Here is a 22,799-nt window from a genome sequence, read left to right as displayed (position 1 = left end):
CAGCTGTTTTCACTGCCGCTACAAACCACTTATTGGCACACAGTGTGAATAATTTTTACACACCTTTCAGCCTCTGATTAATAAATAAGACGTGAGAAGCGCTCCAAGACTCGCCGCCCTGCAGTCAAAATAAAACCAGGCTTGTCAATGAAAAAGCCTTGCCGAGTTACAGGTCGAAAATGGGCCTCTGTGGTAAAAAAAAACACTTCCAAAAACTACTTTCCCCACTTACTCACACTGAAATGTCTCCCAAGCCAATCAATTAGAACGTGTTATTATAAAAGGCATTTTGGCATATGATTAAGAAATAGGAGCTTGATTGCTATGGGATTCAGAGCTGAAGACCCTCCAGTAATACTTAATGGGGCTGCCTCAGTCGCTTTGCCGGTGTTAAAGTACATTAAGCGTTTCTACTACGCAGCTCAACAGGAGCACAAGGCGTCCAACAGATTGCCGAATCTCTGACACCCGTTTAATTGAATGATCCCCAAATCCTTAACACATATGGCTGCGCGAGCACACACACATGCACACATTGTGTTTCAACACCTAACCCCCACTTCCAATGTTAATTCTTGCTCGGTGTGGGGAAACTTAATGACTGCAATAAACCCTGCTGAGGTGGAGGCAAGTTTTGCTGATCCCAGAGATTCCTGCAAATTGCCTTGAGTTAATTATTGAGCTGCATATACATTTAATAAGCCTTTCCTAATTTGTCTTTCACCCTCAGGACGCCACGTCATGTCAGAGATGATGAGGAAAGAAACGTGGGGGCGCCAAAGGAAAAGCTGGGAATAAGGCGCATCGGGCGAAGCATGTAGCGGTGTTGCGTGTTCTGCAGGTGACCCCTGTAGCTAAAACCACATTAGTGACGCTGCCACGAGCTGATGTACGTTGACAGTGACGCTACACTGACACAAACACGGAGGCACATCAGATTCGAGTGAGAAACAAAAATTAACTACAGACAGAATCACATCCCCACACTCTGCCATCGTTGTTGCCATGGTTGCTTGCGTGTATCATTTATATCACTGGTAGTAAATCTTATGTGATGAAATGTCTGAATTAACAAACGGCTCAATCTCCATACTGAAGAGTCAAACTGATGTGTTTGCACATATAACTGATGTTACGCACATCTTCAGATGAAAACCACCAACTTGTTCTACAGGAGTTGCACTTAAAAGACTCATGAACAGGCAAAGAAGGATAAGTAAGTCCTATATAGGCCCATTAGCTCCAGATTCCATAGCACGAAGCAGACGAGAGTCTATGCCTCCCCCTGGACAGGATGCCAGCCCATTGCAGGTTACTTCCCTCCAGTGAAGGATGGTACCAGTTTACAGCTGGGTGGATGGAACAATGCAGATGACGTGACGTCCAAGGACACAGAACAGGATTCAAACCCGGGTCATACTGGTAGCACAACTCATTATCCCACTGAACTATCTTGAAAATACATTTCCCCATGTTTGAGGACTTCGATTTTGTCTCGTCTTGTCCATGAATACAGTAGTACTGTGTACAATTAGCAATAAATATCATCATAACATACAACATTCATGGTTACTAGCTTGCAATGGTCTAGACCAGCATTTGTCATTCCTGGTTCTTAGGATCCAAAGTACGTCATATTTTCCACTTGTCCCTGAACTTATCAGAGTAGATCTTTGTGTCCCGAGGACCAGAACAGGAAACACTGGCCAAGGTAAAACTCTAGGCTAGCATGAGAGCGTTTTTTACTTATCCTTCCAAGACAAATAGAAAGACGGGGTGATTCCTATACCAATCTACAGCAACACCCAAAACGTTTGTTTTTGCGGGTGAAAATATGTCCCCCAGGTCCAACAGAAACAACCAGCCAACCACAGATACCAATCAAACATTCCGTGGAGGCGCTGGAGCAAACACAAGGAAGAAAGCAACACACGAATGGATAAATTTGAACATCTGAAAAGAAGCGAGAAGAGTTAAATCTCTTTGTAAAACTTAGATGGACCCACACATATCACACTGTGCAGATCAAGCCTTTTTGTTTCAAAAAGGCTTGTCTGAATTTTCTCATGTTGGTCACTGTCATTCTCTTTGTTTGCTTTATTATATTTTCTTCTACAAGTATCTTGAGCCATTCTCCCAGTATTTCGATTATTCTCTCTTCTATTGTGTGTTTTTGCCACAAATTTCAATATTCTTTATATTTTGATAGTTTTTCCAATGTGTCTTGTCAAGTAATTTATAAAGGCACCTTGACACTTGCACAAATTTGTTCCCCGCACTGCTGTGCAATTCGCCGTACCAATGGTAATTATTTATAATATAGTACTGTAATGGATTGGTAAAACAGTTGCATTTTCATTCCTTCTTATGAGTTACATAATGTACATCTGTAAAATTATGTATAAAATTATGTATTATAGACGTAACATCTCGTCATAATTGCTCTGGTGCCCCACATGCACTGACACGCAGTGTTTTCGAAAAGGTTGCGCAATATTCATGACTAGTTCACAAAATTAAGCCACGCACAGTATACAACAATTTACGGAATGTTTACTCACTGGTACACCAGACTGTGTGCGAATTGTGTGCACCAAATGTGTGCAAGTGTCAAGGGGCCTGTTGAAAACTACTGCACTCATTATGAAGGCATAATGTTGCTCACCTTTATTGTAAGATAATACTGGTCACATTGTCTCTGAAGAACATATTGAACTTTATAGTCCCTCCCACTATTACTCACAAATTGTGGGTGTGTCTTACAGAATAAACAGTCCAAATATGTAGCCTAAGTTTTGATTACCAGCAGCAGCAACGGCCTTGGTGGCTACCAGAGCTAAATTCATACAAAATCCTTTTTGTGTTCAGATGTAACCATGTTATTTGAGTTTTACAACATAATTAGAATGTAAAATTGTTTACTTTGCTGGTGAAGTGCATTTCTGTATGGAAACAGACTTCTACTCCTCCTAATCAGTCATCAATCCACCGTCCACTAACCATCCAACAGGTGGCAGACACGTCTATGGAACATTACACAGGCAAAAAGAAACTGATTTTTGTTCACCAGCTTTCGAAGAGTGTGTCTTTACGATATGCACTTTTCACTTGTGGAGTTACAGGATCAGAGTATTTATTCTATTTGAGTTACATTAAACCAGATGGGATGGACTTGTTTATCCGTCTATCTATCTAGTCCCTCGTGACATTTCACAGGATACATGGGCTACTGATTCCACCCTGGAATAAGGAATTCCCAAATGTGTGAACAGCAGGAGTTTGGAACTTTGTGGTGGTTTAACACACACACACAAGAACTGCTCCAAGCAGTAACCCAAAGGTGGTAAAACCAGATTATGACCTGTTTAAGGATCTGCTCAAAATAAATGTTTGCTACAGTTATGTTGTCTGATAGCCTGTGCACTGTGTGTACTCACCAGTACACCGTGTGTGTGTATCTGAAGAGTATCTACTGTGCGGCAGGCTGGAATCAAATCATCCCTTGCTGGCTGACACTGCAGAAAGGCGTTAGCGATCACACAGCAACTATTCTGACAAGCAGATTTGACACTGTGGCGTATTGAGGTGACACCACATTAATGTGGATAATTGCAGAGAAGTCAGAAATATTCTTCAAAGGTTTCAGCTGTAGTTGTTCTGCTGAGATAACAGTCGAGAGGAGGAACAGGAAAGAGAAGCAAGCAAAGAAGAAGAAGAACCTGGAGGAGAAGGTGCAGGAGGAGAAAAAGGAGAAGGTGAAGAAAAAGGAGGAGGAAGAAGAGAAGAAACAGAATAACAACCACCACCTTTATTGTCACTGTATAATGAAATTTGTCCTCTGCATTGAAACCATCGTAATTACAATCAGACACAATTCAGCCACTAGGAGCAGCAGTTAGCAGCAGCCTGGTGCCCAACGACCAACGCCACACCAAGACACCTTCCTCAAGGGCAGAGAGGGGAGCATGATCCCAATCCAGAGGAAACCCACACAGATTCCACACAGAAAGGAACAGACCATGGGTGGAACTGACCCCAGCCCTGCTCACTGTAATGCAAAGTGCTAACCAATGAGCCTGCGTGCTGTACATCATACCTGCACGCTACTCACATGTTGGGACACAGGTGGGAATTGCACCTGGTGGACCTACCCCCCCCCCCAAAAATGGTAAATGGACTGCATTTATATAACGCTTTTCCATTTGCATCAGATGCTCAAAGCGCTTTACAATAATGCCTCACATTCACCCCGATGTCAGGGTACAGCCAAACAAGGCGCTCACTACACACCGGGAGCAACTAGGGGATTAAGGACCTTCCCCAAGGGCCCTTAGTGATTTTCCGGTCAGGCTGGGATTTGAACCGAGCATCCTCTGGTCTCAAGCCCAACACTTAACCACTAGACCATCACCTCCCTACCTAAAAAAATTTATATATATCAGTATATGAGCAATTATAAATGGAGTCTATCCTATGGAGACACTTCAAGAACAACCAATCAGGACAGTGGCGTACGTACTTGTTAATCTGAGCCAGGAACATGCCCTTGAGAGCGTAGAACTCAGCCGTCATCTCTTTGGTGAAGTACTTCAGGTTGGTTGACTCGATCACCTCCAAACCCTGTCACACAGAGACGAAAATCAACTTTAAATCACTGCAGTCAAAACAAACAACAAAAAATAAACAAACCTTCAGGCCGTGTCACGGGGGTGGGGGGGCGCAATAGGAACACAACGCAGTATTCTGCTTTGGACCAGGCTATGATCACAGATGAAAAACAAACAAACCGCATGGTGTCCATTAAGAAGTAAGGAAAGAGGTGTTCGTGAAACTCCACTTCCATTATGGCGAGTCTGTGATTAGGTGTCCCCTACGTACTGCCGTGACAAACGATGTCTAGCGAGAGAGAGAGAGAGCGAGTGAACAAGCGAGGGAGAGAAGCCGCTGAGATGAAACATAGCGAGAGGAGTGACTACTGGCACTTTTAATGACTTATGGTGTGCTGAACTGCTTCTATTAATCACAGCACTTCATGGGCTTAAGAGCAAGCTCCTGACTTACACTCAGAAGACTCACAGCTAGAAGTTGTCACCTCGAGCCAACCCACTCACTCCACGCTCTTACGACTCTTCCCACTCACAGTACCACTAACTACGCCGCCGGCTTCTGTTGACACAAATCTGACCTTAAATCACACTAAGTGCATCAAATCTGTTCTTTTTTTTTTTAAACCAGAGAAACTAATTTCAAAACTAGAGCACCACGCTCGTATAGCACAAACATCTGCCAACACTAGTTACCAATTCCACAAATTTTTACCTTGGAAAAAAATTTTCAAGGTCAAAGTCCTGTTAGAAGTGGTTTGTCATAAGCTAAAATATAGATCAAGGGCTTTGCAATGTTAAAATCAAATATCCACTAAATCTGCAATACGGATCAGATGCGGATAAAACTTTGTCTGTTTATTGAGAGTGCCAGTTTGCACCTCATTGTCACAAATGAGAGTGATTGATGCACGTTTGATTAAGATATAATGCAAAATATACATTAAATGGGTTTTTCAATATGAAATTTAAAAAGGGCCACAAAATCCACAATCCGGATCAGATCCGGATCAAACTTTGTCAGGTGATAGTGAGTGCCAGTCTGCACCCCTCTTTCAAATATGAGAGTGACTGGGGCACATCTGATTAAGATATAATGTAAAATACGTATACATTAAATTAATCTTAAATTTAAATGGCTACGAAATCTGTAATCTGGATTAGATCCGGATCAAACTGTGTCAGTTGATAAAGGATACTGTCCTACATAACGATCTGAAATACGAAAGAAATTTTATCTTTTTTGACAGAGATATGAATTTTTGAAAATTTGTTCAATGTTAAATATAGGGATTTTTCTAATTTTCCAAGATTTTTCCTGACTTTGCCCTTTGACCTTGAAAAGTGGATCAGTTCTTGTCTATCAGAACATGAATCTTCAGTAAAAAAAAAAAATCATAACAATATGAAAAATTGTGGGCTCCAGGCTGTTCCCAAACAAACAAACAGGGGCAACAAACATCCAAAGTTGACGGAGGTAATGAGCTGCCACAGTCCAAATTCTCTGCAGCTGTGGTCCCATCACACATAACTAGACTGTAAAAACTGAATTGTTTGCAACATTACTTAAGTCAGTGGTTCCCAGCCCAACCATTTTTCCCTTGTATCTAAGGAAGGCCTCAATTACCACCGTGTCCATGTAACGAGGAATAAACTTGTGCACTTTATAGAGTGCTAAACAGTAAACGACTGTCCCAACACACAGTTGTCTTTAGTTTAAGGTGCAAAACATGATCATTCACAAAAATTCCTGCCTGTCAGCTTAGAAGGTCAATCAAGGTCATGACATTCACAGCCAGACAAACATAATGCACCGTGTACCTAAAGCTACAGTATGTAGGATTTCGTGTCATCTAGTGGTGAGGTTGCAGACTGCATTAAGAAGTCGCAAGCCACAATTTTTGTATCCCTTCACACTTTTCCTTCTTTGGCAACAGGGATTCATACTCCCTTGTATTCTCTTGTGATAGGCAAAATATATGAGCCTTCCTTTCACAAAAATGGAGGTTCTCAACTTGTTAGCCTGCACTAGCAACCAGTAAACCCCAAGAACACAATGGTACCTGATTTTTTTAAATTGGGCAAATGGTTCACATGTAAAACAAAACAAAAAACAAACAAAAAAAAAATTAATTTACCCCAGTGGTGGTGCTAAAGCACTGGAGGTGCAGACATGAAACTGGGTGCTGGCCATACAGTTATAGCATTGAGATGAAACATGACAGCTGGACAAACGTACGGACGGAGCGCGATCTTATGTCCCCCATCCTGGGTAAATACTAAATTCATCAACACAACATGACTGACAAGGGGAGGCATCTTACTGCAATATGACAAAAACAGAAAATATTTGAAATAAAGGCCCCTAAAACCTGGAACAAACGGTCTCACCTGCATGCATTCATTCTTTCCCATTACACCGGCCAGCTGCAGGTAACATTTGACCTGCTGTCTGATCTTCTGGAAGCAGTCAACAATGGGCACTGTGGGGATGGTGTGGATCCGACTCAAGATATCCAAAGCCACATTCACCAAACCCTGTCAAAAACAATGGGAGGCGGTTTCACAGTAAAAGATTAGGTTCCAAATTATCAGTGGTGGGCACAGTTCAGATAATCAGCTAACTAGTGAAGCTAACTTTTCTTTAGCTTTTGCTTTTTGGCAAATTCTGAAAACAGACCAATTACCTTCCAGTAAATTTAGTTTGGCTAACTTTATCTCAGCTAAAATTTTCATTCATTCATTTTCTGTCGCTTATTCGGGTTTGAGTCGTGGTAGCAGCAGACTAAGCAGCTCATCCTACACTTCCCCATCCTCGACCAAGCCCTAGTACACTACCCAGGGGATTCCAAGGCATTCTCATGCCAGTTAGAAAAATAAGTTTGCTTTTTTAATAATGTTTAACATCAAAAATGTGTAGACCCTAAAATCATACCTCTTTGTTCCTGTTGGAGCTCATACACTAATTCAATAATGTATCTGACAGGTCCTAATTCACACAAAGGCAACAAGCATCACCTTCAAATGTATTAACTAGATTACTAAAATTATTTGTATTTCTTATTCATTTAATATTTTCTATATTGTGAATAAACTGTATGTTGAATGAAAACTACAGTTTAATTTCATTTTAAATACATTATCAGTTAACCTTTCAGTTAGCAGATTAGCAGTTAACGCTAACACCTAGTTTACCCGTACCCACCACTGCGTAATATCTAGCATATGCTCAGTAAATTAAAGCTGATTTTAGAGTTCCAATCATAACCAAGCTCAGAGCCCTGAACTAGTACCTGTTTCCGTGCTATCTTGCCATACTGAATGATGGCGGATGCCGAGGCATGAACTCCCAGCATGGCGTTGTTGTTGTTGGGATCATGTTGTGTGTTGGTCTCATATGCCGTCACTATAGCTAAGGACAAAAAAGAAGTAGGAATGAACAACTGGGTAAAAAACACAATATATCACAATGCTAAAATACTCTCAGCCATATGAGCATTGTGTTCTTTATAATTTGCAGTTCTTTAATTAATTATTAAGATCCTATTGTCTACGTACAATTTGTACATGTTCAATAAAGCCATTCTATCAATCCAAAACAATATTTATGTTTTAAGAGTGGAAGTTGTGCAAATCAAGGAATATTTATAGATCACCCTCTGTGCATCTGCAGGTATTAATGAGACAAATTTAATCCCATAGTAAGTTAGCTTTGAGTTAGTGGAGGCTAGCATGCATGCTAACATCTGTAAAATGTCTTATAAATGACTCCAGGTGTTAGGTTACAAAAACAGCATTTTCAGTTTTAGAAGTGTATGTTTCTCACTAGCTTTTACATAATATATGACAAACAGCTTATATTTACACACAAACAAAACAGAGTTTTGCAGCTAGCTACCAGCCTGTGATGTCACCATGCTAACATCCACAAAATGAGGTGTTTTTAGGTTCAAAAAGCAGTTTTTTTCAGTTTTAGAAGTGTTTATTTCTCTCTAGCTTTTACGTAATATATGAGAAACATGTCTATAAACACACAAAACAAAGTGATTTTGGAGAGAGCAGCCACTGATGTCACAGTGCAGCTCGACTCCGACTGGCTGATTGAAACAGAATGTGACATTTTAACCTCTTAAAATAGGCCAAGGTTAGCCATCTTTGAACATGTCCAAGGTCTGTGTCTCAAGAATGCCTCCTGTAAATTTGAAGACTCTGGGAGTAATAGGACTGGACTTATGCTGGGCACAGACAGACGGACGCAAAGCCTTCACAATACCTGATGGCCATGTTTGATGGCCTCGGGTAAAAAGCAAGAGGGAGACAGACTGCAGCAACACTCTGATGACCCTTCTGTCATAAAGCAGAGAAGGGCACCGGGAACACTAAACATATTGAACAGCAAATGAGCCGTGGCATGGAATTTTATCAAGAGCGTTCCATTTCACTTTAATAAAAGTTTGAAGCCTGTCAATGTATAAATAAAGTGCATTTTATTGGCGCGGTGCTGCAGAATCAGCGGTATCATTACTTCAGCACCTCACAGTGAGTTGCCGCTCAAGTTGCTTGAGACATCACATTTTGCAGTGGCTGCCTCTCTGAATGGTTTCAAAGTCACCGTGGGAGAGAGCTGAGAACTGAGGAAAGTAAATATGCACGCGCGTGTGTGTGTATGTCCTATATCCTGCAGTGAGAGAGAGAGAGAAAAAGAGCTTCAGTATGTTGACATTTGGAGATACAGAGACTTTGAGGGGGTTCTGCACAGCCTGGCCTTTCAAAACCGACCCTAGCCTGGAAAGAGGGGAACCCGAAGTAGCCACCTGCATGTGCACTCAGCAGCATGAGTACGCTAAAACCACATTCACGTTTTTGATATTTCTATGTGCCATAAAGGCCTCGTTTAAAAGCAATTAAAACTGAAGATAGATATCAGAAAAGCGCAACGGAATGGCTATTCAATTCTGAATTCCAAGTTGGAAACTCAGGCAGGATCTGGTCATAGATCTGACATTATACTAGGGGAGCTACGACCACTACCTTTGCACCCGCCCGGCCCCCAGGACTAAACCAAACCAACTTTATTAGGTTCCTTAGATGACCCCTAAACACAATCAGGATGTTTCCAAAAATAAAAACTGGCCTCAAGCCAGTTATCCAAGATGGCGTCCAAGATGACCGCCAAAACAGGGTTTTTCACTAAAACACCTTTAAACAACATATAAACAACTTACATATCACAGAGATTCAATGATAAGGGTCTATTGGTGGCCATTTTGGATGCCATTTAGAATTTTAAACCCATGAATTAATTGAGTTTAGGCACAAATGAGTTTGTGATGTGAATCTCTGTGATATTTAAGTTGTTTATATGTTGTTTAAAGGTGTTTTATTGAAAAACCCTATTTTGGCGGGCATCTTGGATAACTGGCTTGAGGCCAGTTTTTATTTTTGGGAACATGCCGACTGTGTTTTGGGGTCATCTAAAAAACCTAAAAAAGCTGGTCTGGTTTAGTCCTGGGGGGGTGCAAAGGTAGTGGTCGTAGATCCCCTAGTATTACAGCAATATGGCGGTGCACACAATGAGCAGTAAACAGAATAACCTTTTTGTTCATTTTTACTTGTATGTAGCTTTTGGCAACTTCATGCAATAAACGTATCTGACAGGTCCTGATGTCAGTTGTGGATCTTGGTGTTATTCTCAGTACAGCAGTGGGTCGCAAATCTGTGACAATCTCCCTTAATGGAGAACGAAAATATTGCAGAAAGGAACCTGATGTCCTGATGGCCTGAGAAGGTGCAGTGGAATGCATTTAGTTTGGACGTAAGAAATACTGATGTGCCACTGAACGGAGGACTGTTCATGGTCTTAGAAAGTTACCAAATTTCATCATGATCCATGATCTAGGTTTATGGGACTTGGTCCTCTGATGGCCACAATTAGAACCGAAACACACCCAATGTGGGATGTGACTGACGTATTAGCAAGGTGACCTTGTGTACAAAGTTTCACTTTGACACACAAAGACACTGCCAAGATATTGCAACCATAAGGTTTCAGAGACCGCCTTCGTGAGCCATTTACAACTGAAAGGAACCCAACACTGAACCTGCCTGTAGTCTTAGTGAGATGACCTTGTGTATTAAGTTTCACTTCAACACACGAAGACTTTCTCAAGACATCACACAGACCAGGTTTCTGAGACTCTGCCCCTTGGTGAGCCCAAGAAGTGTTGAAATATGCCAAACTGGAATTGAAATGAGCCCAATGTCAAACTTGTCTGACAATACAGTGAGGTGATCTTGTGTGCCAAGTGTCACAGTGATAGAGGAAACTCTGTCCAGATACCTCATATACAAGGTTTTAAAGATATTTTGGACACACTGACCACATGGACACACAGACAGAGACAATGCAGCAATTTCTGTATCATCACAAATCAAATGCTGAGGGTGCCGTGGCTGTCCCCATCGTCACACCTTGGTAGTGGTGCTGACGCCACATGAAGATGCTGCTCCAGTGGGAGAGGTCATCGGACACAATGGGCAGTCGGTTCCTCCATGTTTTCACCACAGTCTTCATGTCATGGAGGCTGGTGTTGCGGCCCAGGTTGGCCGGCTGGAGTCCTGAGTTAATTTGGGCTGCTTCCTGCAGCTCAATGATCTGCTGTGCCGCCTGGAGAGAAATCAAAAAGTAAAAATATCTCCTACAGAGAGACACAAAGCGCCCGTGACCACACTGCCGTGTTGTTTCGACTGTTAGCAGAAGTTTCCAAACAGCCATCTGTAAATGGAAAAATACACATCACACTAGTGTTACAGGTTAAGATTTTTTTTAAATCTCGGATATGTTCCACAGATTTATTTCAAACAGATCACCACTTTGCCTACACAACTTACTGTAAACAAGTGCAAACAAGGCGATAAGAGATGGATGAACAGTTCCCTGCTTTTAATGGCTGAAGCATTAACGTGGAGCGTCACAACAGCCTGATTAATATGGAGGTTATGATCCAGCTCATTCATTCAATACGCTTCATTTCATGCACTTTGGAGGACTTTAGTAAAGGGAACTCAATCATACAAAAAAAGAGAGGGGAAAGAACTAATCTCCATCACCAAGCTGCACCCTGTAGCTTCTAACGTGAGGTGTTGGAGGAGTCCTCACAGACTGGCAGCGAGCCGAGCGAGCACAATCATAAACGGAGGGAAGCAGTATGGACAAGGCATCCAGGCGACTGCAGTGCCTCACCACCACCAACTACTTTTTCAATTTTGCTTGCTGCCAACATGTAACACCAATGGCATCAGAAGTATGATGCATTTGTTAGTACCAGGACAGTAGAATTCTGTGCCGAAAACCATATTTACATTTGCCATCTAGTTCTGCAGATATACTCATTAATGCATTTTAGGCCATGACTGATCTGACTTTGATCTTAAACCTATAACCTTTACACAATCTGTGGTGCAAGAGGATGGTCCACTCCATTTATCCGCCAAGTTGGACTAAAACGGCTCTTTACACTTGAAAGACGGCTGCCACAGATTGAGGACGATGACCTCTTATTTTCATTTAATTTATGTTTATTTATATATCACTAAATCACAACAAGGGCAGCCGATCTGCTCTGTGTAAGCCTGATCCCGTCAGATCTCAGAAGCTAAGCAGTGCGGGACCTGGTTAGTACTTGGATGGGAGACCTCTTTGGAACACCAGCGGCTTTGTGTGTTTCTCCAGGTAACACTGGAGTTGCGTCAGGGAGGGCATCCGGCGTAAAACTTGTGCCAAATGTCAATGCGGATCTGGTTGTATCCGCTGTGGCGACCCTGAACACAAAACGGGAGCAGCCGAATGGACAACACAACAGTAAATCACAACAAGGTTGCCTCAAGGCGCTTTACACAAGTAAGGTCTAACCTTACCAACCCCCAGAGCAACAGTGGTAAGGAAAAACTCCCTCTGAGGAAGAAACCTCAAGCAGACCAGATTCAAAGGGGTGACTCTCTGCTTGGACCATGTTACAGACACAAATTACAGAACAATTCCCAAAACGAACATTTTTGTTCATTCTGCCATTTTTCCTATGACCTTGATGGTATTGCTAGAGGATAGCCCACTCAGTTTATCCACCAAGTTTGACTGAAACTGCTCCTTGTGCTTTGAAGATATTGCCACAATCAGTAGATGATAACCTCAGATTTGACCTTTGTCGTATGACCTTGACATAGCCATTGTTGCGAGAAGATGACCCAAAGAGTTTATTCACCAAGGTGGATTGAAATTGCTCTTTACGTATCAAAGATACCGCCTTGGACAATAGACAACGACCTCAGATTTGAGTTGTGTTGTGAGAGGATGGTCCACTGAGACTGACTGAAATTTAATTGAAAGAGATCGATGGATGTGACGGAGCATAAATGTTGATCAAGTGATGAAAAGAAGCTGTGTTAATGTAAAAGACTAAAAAGAGACACTATTATAAAAAAACAACAAAAAAAAACGAATTGATAGAAAAACATTACAAAAAAAAGACTGAAACAACAGTAGTGAGGAATTAGCAGTTATGAAGACAGCAGACAAGACTGACACTGACCTCCTCTGGGGGGGTATTAATGTCAGTCAGCACAATTTTCCTTCCATTAGTCTCGTGGCTTAAGATTCGTACTTAAAATGCTTAAACAGCCTGAAGCTGAAAGGCCTTTACAAACGACACGGATCAAAGAGAGCGACGGCGGAACAGCTGGAACCGACGTTCTCAAACACACACATCTGATTTCTATTTAAGATTTTTTAAGGCCTACTTGCATAAATGTTCCCTACTGAGAAAAATACAATGAAATAATGAATGAATCTAAATTTCAGGAATAATTATTGTGATCCCCCCCCCAAAAAACCTTATATTTTCATCACTTCTGGAGTTAATCTGCTGCTTCACAGCACAGAAAACAGGACGGGAGGATGGAAAAATGTGAAAATGATCTGTCTTCCATCGCATTCTGTGAGAAGGAGTTCCATTGATTGGCCTGAAGCCACCTGGAGAAAACGTAATCAATCATTCTATTATAACTACTCATCAATCCATATTAATGCCAAGCTTCATAATCAATATTGTGGATGATAATCCATTGATCGTCAGTCACTGCCGAGAGCTGGGATTCGACGATAACTTGATTGAAGTGGGTTTTTGCGGCCTTACTGTATTTTGCAGAGCCTGGGATTCTCATTCGCCAGGGGGGCTCACGGATTCACGAACGTGAGGGGGATAGAGTTCGGAATCGAGATTTACGAGCAGCCACCTGAATAAAAAGTCTGCTTTGCCTCGGCTAGAGTAAATAATGGAAAACAAGAAAACAGACTCCATTAAATAAATATATATATATATAAAACCCAGTCACCTAATTCGAGGACCCATTTTAAAGAGATAAATGTCGTGAATCGGAGCATGCTGAAGACTTAACCAATACCGCCCATCTGGAAAATCTCCCAAAACAAAATAAATTAGGCAATGCAATATTACTCACAATTATCTGTTAATATCAGCTGATGGCCTGTTTCTAACCTTCATTCACGCCGTCCCATTCATCATGTAAATGTGGTTCTGCTGCAGGTATTTAATCAAATGCTATCTGATGGCAGGGAAGTAATTACAGCCATTCTCAACTAACTCTTTCTTCCTTCCTCTTCTCTCCCAGTGCCACCCCCACCACCTCCCCACCCCAAATCCACTCACTCTCCCTCTTTTTCAATTTCCACCTCCGCGGTCTTCTTTTCTAGTTCTCCTTTCTCATCTTTGCCCAAGTCTATTGTAATCTCTCTCAGTGGAATCAAAGAAGCTTAAAGGGGTTTTGATTTTTTCTTTTTAATAATCTATCTCAACTTCCAGAATAGAGAGAGAGAGAGAAAAAGAGAGAGAGAGAGAGAGATGCTGTTATCTGTGGTTCTCTGCGCTACGTTTCAGGGCTGCTGATGACCTATCAACAAGCATCTGCTCATGCGGATTTAACAATAAACGTCTCCTCCTCATTCACTCACAGAGGAAAAGCATTTATTCGGAAGACTGACCTGCAGCAGCGGCGTGTGCACGTGGGAGACGATGTGAGGTAACCTCCGCCACTCACGGATGGCCAGGCTGGAGGTCATCTCCACCAGCCTCTCTATGAAGTTGAGCTGCTGCTCCTCTGGGTGGCAGATGGCCAGATAGCCTCGGTGCATGTTCGCCTTCCACGCCATCTCCTTGGGACAGCTCCGCTCCACCTGGAAACACGTTCAGACTGTCATTATTCTCTCCAAAGCAAACGGGCTAAAATAAAAGTGAGAGTTCAAGGCTAAATGAGACCACGGTGGTCTGTAGAATCTTTTTTCTTCTGGGGCTGTAAGATTTGGATCAGCTAATAACTGAGATCATTGTGGTTCAACAAATTTCCGATGTGCTACGCTTCCGTGGAAAGTAGTAGACACCCCAACACACACAAACACACACAATAATGTTGGTGACACCTGAAAACTGTGCTTCACTGTGACAACATGGAATCACCTCATCTCATCCTGACTGCATCAAAGAAACACAAAGAATACACCATATTTTCCGAAGTACATGTGCCTTTTTAACGTTTGTGGAACTCACTTTTAACACGTCTCCCTGGAGGCGAGTATAACAACAGACAGGAACTCTGTGTAGCACATGTGCACACCACAGTGTGTGCTGTTACTTAACATAGGCACTTTTAAAAACAACCTGGTGATAGACAACAAATTGAACATTATTTGATGCAGTTTGGACAAAAGAACTCTTCAACTGAACATAGATCGATCACCCACAGAATTGGAAACACTACAATAAAGACGTAAATCCATTTGATTTTTTCCCCCTTCTTTTGAAATAGCTCTTTAACTTGGAATTTTTGTAGATTGTTGTAGTGTACTTTTATGATTGGAATTTTTTTTTTTTTCAAATAGTTTTTTTTATTGATTTTAAACAAGTTTTAATTTGTACAAACATGAACATTTGAACAAAACACAAATTGCAATCATTCACACACACGCACACATCCCTGGCAAATTTACACAAAGAGGACCCCAGAAACAAAATACAGTTGGTAAAAGGCTTACAGATGTACTTAAAGCGTATCAACCTATAGTGTTCAATTAAATAACAAAATAAACATAAATAATAATAAAATAACTAAACAGTAAACATCAAATATAGTAAATAGGTTTCACAACTCTATCTGATTCTATAATATTTATACAAGGTTTCCAAAAAGAATAAAAGTCCTGCTGATGTCCTTTGACAATATATGTTAATTTCTCCAATCCAACACACTCAGAAAGTTCCTTTGTCCATAATTTTAAAGAGGGAGCATCCACGTTCTTCCAACATAAAGCAATAGCTCTTCTAGCGTGTAAAAGTCCAAAGTCCAGTAGTTCAATCTGTTTGTTTGTTTGAAACCCTCCGGATATATTCCCAATATACAAAGTTTAGCACAAAGAGGGATTTTCACATTAAATGCTTGTGACAAACAGTTGACAACTTCAATCCAGAATTTCTGGATTTTTGAACATTCCCATAAACAATGAATAAGCATACCCTTATCATTCAAACACTTAGTGCATGTATCAGGGATATTACTAGACATATGATGAAGTTTGGCGGGGGTTATGTAGACTCTTGTAAGCCATTTATATTGCACTAAATTTAGTCGTGTGTTTATTGTCTGTTTTTGAGCTTTTAAACATGCCTCACTCCATTCCAACTCCTTTATTTCATCGTGTATGTCATATTTCCAGGTATTCAATTTCTCTATTGAAGATTCCCTAGAGTTAGACATTAATAATTTGTAATATCTGGACAATAGTCCTTTCTGTGGTTTAAATGCAATTTCTTCTATCAGTGAAAGAGGAGGAAGTTTCATAATAATTTTAACTCTAGATGATACGTAGCTTTTAACCTGTAAATATTTAAAGAAATGTTTCGAGGGAACCTGGTATTTTTCACATAATTCGGTAAATGTGAGCAATTCACCCCCAGTATATAGGTCTTTCATTGTCCTGATACCCTTAGTGTTCCATAGTCTGAACCCTCCATCTTTTGCTCCAGGGGTAAACTGGCCATTTCCCCAAATTGGTGTAAACTGGGAGATTGGCGGGGAGTCTATTACATGTTTATGAACTGTGTGCCACACTGATACTGTATTTTTAAGGAAGGGATTTTTTTGTATGTTTTCGAAGAGTTTTAACATCTGAAGAATATAGATAACTAGACAATGGTAGATTGGGAACAGACTCTTGCTCAATTGTCACCCAGGCTGGAGGTGGAGTTACGCAGAAATATTGTGCAGCCGAAGCTAGCTGGGCAGCCATGTAATACCATCTAAGATTGGGGATTTGGAGGCCTCCTCTTTCATAGGGCAGGTAGAGAAGTTTAAAACGAAGTCTTGCTTTCCTATTGTTCCAAACAAATCGACTAAATTCTTTATTCAAGTTGTCAAAAAAAGAATGTGGTAATGGCAGAGGAATTGTCTGAAAGTAGTACAGGAATTTAGGTAAGATTGTCATTTTTAAAATATTAATTCGTCCTATCATAGATATTGGTAAATTTGACCATCTTTTCAATGCACCCGATACGTCATCCACCAGGACGTTATAATTTGCGAGGACTAATTTTTTTTAAATATGGTGTAATTTTAATACCTAGGTACGTGAATCCTTCCTGTACTATTGTGAACTGAGTATTCACAATAGGTTTTCTCCTCTCCTCCTCATTAAGAAACATAATTACTGACTTTGTATTATTTATTTTATATCCAGAAAAAAGCCCAAAGTCTTCAATTACACTCATCAGATTAGGGATACAGTTTTTGAGATTTGTCAGAAAAAATATTATGTCTTCTGCAAATAATGAAATAAGATGATTGCTCTCGCCAATGCTAACACCTGCTATTCCTGTATTTTGTCGTGCAGCCATCACCAGAGGTTCTATAGCTAGTATGAACAGCAACGGCGAGAGCGGACAGCCCTGTCGGGTTGAAGGATTTCGAAACGTTATTGTTAGTTAAGATTTGTGCAGTTGGATTCGTATACAGTAATCTTATCCATTGAATAAATGTTGGGCCTAGGCCATATCTTGAAAGCAGGCTTAAGAGATACTTCCATTCTATTCTATCGAATGCTTGACAAGCATCCACTGCTAACATTGCTGTATCCTTAGTATTGTGTTTCGCATGTATTATATTTAAAACTTTGTCTAATATTGTGATAGCCCTGTCTATTTTTAATAAAACCTTGCTGATCATCTATAACCAATTTTGGTACGTATTTGTCGATTGGAATTGATTTAGTTTAATGTGTTGGTTCCTGTTAAACCACGACACAAAAAGTTACTGTTATCATCATTACAATTAATAACAAATGCATGAATTTTCAGTAAATGAATTACACCGGAGTATAAATCACAGGACCTCCCAAACTAGTAAAAAAATAAAACAAAACTTGACTTACTCGTATACTCCAGAAAATATGGTAACCATGAAGGTAGAAATCTGGTTTTAGCCTGAAAGCTGAAAACCAGATTGCGCCATTACACAAGTATAAACCAAAGCATCCAAACGCTTTAAGTAGCTCAGTTTTATACCATAACACACCATGTTACAATTCACGACACCTCAGCTGATTTCCCCAAGCACCTGACATTTGGCAGTGATTGGCTCAGAGTCCTCCTGAACAGGAACATCACTTGACAAAAGTTGGGAAAAGTCTTTTTTTTTTTTTTTTGGAGGGCTCAGTGGACTGCTAACCACCGCCGTCCCACCCATGTTCGGCTTAGGACTGCTCTGGGCACGCTCAGCAGCGGCGCAACTCCACGTCAACATTCAGTCCTCTGCTCTTGATATCATTTTTTCTGTGCTCAGTGTGAACAATGGATCATTTCATTATGCTTGCACAAATCACAATTCACAAAAACCAGGTGCAGAACTCAGCCAAGTGTAAGAGCTGCTTTTCAGCATGTATCCAAAATGGATTTTGCTATGCGACAAAGCAAGATGTAGGTGAGCCACTGAGAAAACGCAGTGGTCTGATGACCTGCTACTTTTTGGATATGACACTAAATTAAAAAAATACAGGGAAATATATTTTAGCTGGTGGTCAAACAAAACAGGCAACAAAATTACACAGTGTTCCGCTAAGTTTTGTCGTTGGATTGACAGCAGAAAGAATTTGTGCCTTAATTCAGAACAAATTTAAGGCGGGAACTGTGAATATGTTCTGGATGGCAGCATGGAAGCTTAACATCCATCTACAGACAATCACAGCCAAAAATTCAAGTGATGGAAGCAACTGAATGACTCATCAACTGACAGGAGCTGTTGTAGCTTAAGCAAGAGGTGCTTTATTTGCCTAATGTTCTGCTGCACAAACATGCAATCTGAATACAAAGTGCCTGATCAAGCATTCCTGAGTTATTACCGCCGGAATGATTTATCAACGTTAGCGCCCTAAGTAGCATATTATGTCTAACCCATCCTACTTATGTCACCATAATGGTTGCCTGTGAATGTAAAGTGTCCATCATAAAACAAACATTCTCAAGCAATGGCTTTTGGAAAAATAAGAAAAATAAAAGTAATAATATGCAAGTATAGGCACCAAAAATACACACACACACACACATATAGTATATAGTTTCAATAATGGTGACTATCTGTGTTGATAAAATTACAAAGCTATCAATACCTGCTAATTAATGCTAACAGTGCAAACATGCAAATTAATACACATACATACATGCATCTTCAACTGCTTATCCGGGATCAGGTCATGGCGTGCAAATGAATGAATACTAAAATGTTGCTCAGTGGGAAAACCAGAGCATTGAGATCTTAGATGAACTGTTAGTACAAATAACCTCTTAGCAAGCCATATTAGCCAAGATATTGGTAATAAAATGTCAATAAAGGACATATAAAGGAAAGCCAAAGCTAGCTGAGGCTGCTAGCAGGTGGCTACATGGACCTGAAACACACTAGCTGCAACTGAAATCTGCCATGTTCCTAATATTTCATAACTTTACTGCTGAAAATAGCTTAAACTCAGGAGTTATATATACCCCATCCCCGTAGAGACGGTGCCTGCTCCCAGACTACCAATAACCAGCAAAAATCTATTTAAGCATAAAAATTCAAAAAGAAAAAATAATATAGCACCTTCAACTGCACCACAGACTAAAACAGTTAAATGTGGTCTATTAAACATTAGGTCTCTCTCTTCTAAGTCCCTGTTGGTAAATGATATAATAATTGATCAACATATTGATTTATTCTGCCTAACAGAAACCTGGTTACAGCAGGATGAATATGTTAGTTTAAATGAGTCAACACCCCCGAGTCACACTAACTGTCAGAATGCTCGTAGCACGGGCCGGGGCGGAGGATTAGCAGCAATCTTCCATTCCAGCTTATTAATTAATCAAAAACCCAGACAGAGCTTTAATTCATTTGAAAGCTTGTCTCTTAGTCTTGTCCATCCAAATCGGAAGTCCCAAAAACCAGTTTTATTTGTTATTATCTATCGTCCACCTGGTCGCTACTGTGAGTTTCTCTGTGAATTTTCAGACCTTTTGTCTGACTTAGTGCTTAGCTCAGATAAGATAATTATAGTGGGCGATTTTAACATCCACACAGATGCTGAGAATGACAGCCTCAACACTGCATTTAATCTATTATTAGACTCTATTGGCTTTGCTCAAAAAGTAAATGAGTCCACCCACCACTTTAATCATATCTTAGATCTTGTTCTGACTTATGGTATGGAAATAGAAGACTTAACAGTATTCCCTGAAAACTCCCTTCTGTCTGATCATTTCTTAATAACATTTACATTTACTCTGATGGACTACCCAGCAGTAGGGAATAAGTTTCATTACACTAGAAGTCTTTCAGAAAGCGCTGTAACTAGGTTTAAGGATATGATTCCTTCTTTATGTTCTCTAATGCCATATAACAACACAGTGCAGAGTAGCTACCTAAACTCTGTAAGGGAGATAGAGTATCTCGTCAATAGTTTTACATCCTCATTGAAGACAACTTTGGATGCTGTAGCTCCTCTGAAAAAGAGAGCTTTAAATCAGAAGTGTCTGACTCCGTGGTATAACTCACAAACTCGTAGCTTAAAGCAGATAACCCGTAAGTTGGAGAGGAAAATGGCGTCTCACTAATTTAAAAGATCTTCACTTAGCCTGGAAAAAGAGTCTGTTGCTCTATAAAAAAGCCCTCCGTAAAGCTAGGACATCTTTCTACTCATCACTAATTGAAGAAAATAAGAACAACCCCAGGTTTCTTTTCAGCACTGTAGCCAGGCTGACAAAGAGTCAGAGCTCTATTGAGCTGAGTATTCCATTAACTTTAACTAGTAATGACTTCATGACTTTCTTTGCTAACAAAATTTTAACTATTAGAGAAAAAATTACTCATAACCATCCCAAAGACGTATCGTTATCTTTGGCTGCTTTCAGTGATGCCGGTATTTGGTTAGACTCTTTCTCTCCGATTGTTCTGTCTGAGTTATTTTCATTAGTTACTTCATCCAAACCATCAACATGTTTATTAGACCCCATTCCTACCAGGCTGCTCAAGGAAGCCCTACCATTATTTAATGCTTCGATCTTAAATATGATCAATCTATCTTTGTTAGTTGGCTATGTACCACAGGCTTTTAAGGTGGCAGTAATTAAACCATTACTTAAAAAGCCATCACTTGACCCAGCTATCTTAGCTAATTATAGGCCAATCTCCAACCTTCCTTTTCTCTCAAAGATTCTTGAAAGGGTAGTTGTAAAACAGCTAACTGATCATCTGCAGAGGAATGGTCTATTTGAAGAGTTTCAGTCAGGTTTTAGAATTCATCATAGTACAGAAACAGCATTAGTGAAGGTTACAAATGATCTTCTTATGGCCTCGGACAGTGGACTCATCTCTGTGCTTGTTCTGTTAGACCTCAGTGCTGCTTTTGATACTGTTGACCATAAAATTTTATTACAGAGATTAGAGCATGCCATAGGTATTAAAGGCACTGCGCTGCGGTGGTTTGAATCATATTTGTCTAATAGATTACAATTTGTTCATGTAAATGGGGAATCTTCTTCACAGACTAAAGTTAATTATGGAGTTCCACAAGGTTCTGTGCTAGGACCAATTTTATTCACTTTATATATGCTTCCCTTAGGCAGTATTATTAGACGGTATTGCTTAAATTTTCATTGTTACGCAGATGATACCCAGCTTTATCTATCCATGAAGCCAGAGGACACACACCAATTAGCTAAACTGCAGGATTGTCTTACAGACATAAAGACATGGATGACCTCTAATTTCCTGCTTTTAAACTCAGATAAAACTGAAGTTATTGTACTTGGCCCCACAAATCTTAGAAACATGGTGTCTAACCAGATCCTTACTCTGGATGGCATTACCCTGACCTCTAGTAATACTGTGAGAAATCTTGGAGTCATTTTTGATCAGGATATGTCATTCAAAGCGCATATTAAACAAATATGTAGGACTGCTTTTTTGCATTTACGCAATATCTCTAAAATCAGAAAGGTCTTGTCTCAGAGTGATGCTGAAAAACTAATTCATGCATTTATTTCCTCTAGGCTGGACTATTGTAATTCATTATTATCAGGTTGTCCTAAAAGTTCCCTAAAAAGCCTTCAGTTAATTCAAAATGCTGCAGCTAGAGTACTGACGGGGACTAGAAGGAGAGAGCATATCTCACCCATATTGGCCTCTCTTCATTGGCTTCCTGTTAATTCTAGAATAGAATTTAAAATTCTTCTTCTTACTTATAAGGTTTTGAATAATCAGGTCCCATCTTATCTTAGGGACCTCGTAGTACCATATCACCCCAATAGAGCGCTTCGCTCTCAGACTGCAGGCTTACTTGTAGTTCCTAGGGTTTGTAAGAGTAGAATGGGAGGCAGAGCCTTCAGCTTTCAGGCTCCTCTCCTGTGGAACCAGCTCCCAATTCAGATCAGGGAGACAGACACCCTCTCTACTTTTAAGATTAGGCTTAAAACTTTCCTTTTTGCTAAAGCTTATAGTTAGGGCTGGATCAGGTGACCCTGAACCATCCCTTAGTTATGCTGCTATAGACGTAGACTGCTGGGGGGTTCCCATGATGCACTGTTTCTTTTCTCTTTTTGCTCT

General features: G+C 40.4%; 1 protein-coding gene across 2 annotated transcripts in view; it reads right to left on the bottom strand.

The window, feature by feature from the left end:
- The window catches only part of trrap (transformation/transcription domain-associated protein), a 202,909-nt gene that overhangs the window by 66,279 nt on the left and 113,831 nt on the right, over positions 1-22,799 (bottom strand). For both annotated transcript variants that reach the window (XM_034193140.1, XM_034193142.1), the window contains 5 exons: positions 14,662-14,853; positions 11,076-11,271; positions 7,898-8,016; positions 6,996-7,142; positions 4,520-4,620 (listed from right to left, as the gene is read on the bottom strand). In XM_034193140.1, the coding sequence (XP_034049031.1) occupies positions 4,520-4,620; positions 6,996-7,142; positions 7,898-8,016; positions 11,076-11,271; positions 14,662-14,853 (755 nt within the window). The remainder of the gene's footprint in view (positions 1-4,519; positions 4,621-6,995; positions 7,143-7,897; positions 8,017-11,075; positions 11,272-14,661; positions 14,854-22,799) is intronic.

The sequence above is a fragment of the Thalassophryne amazonica genome, chromosome 18 (assembly GCF_902500255.1).
Source record: "Thalassophryne amazonica chromosome 18, fThaAma1.1, whole genome shotgun sequence".
NCBI lineage: Eukaryota > Metazoa > Chordata > Actinopteri > Batrachoidiformes > Batrachoididae > Thalassophryne > Thalassophryne amazonica.
Note: the sequence above shows the minus strand (reverse complement) of the source record. Positions and strands in the feature narration are given on the sequence as shown.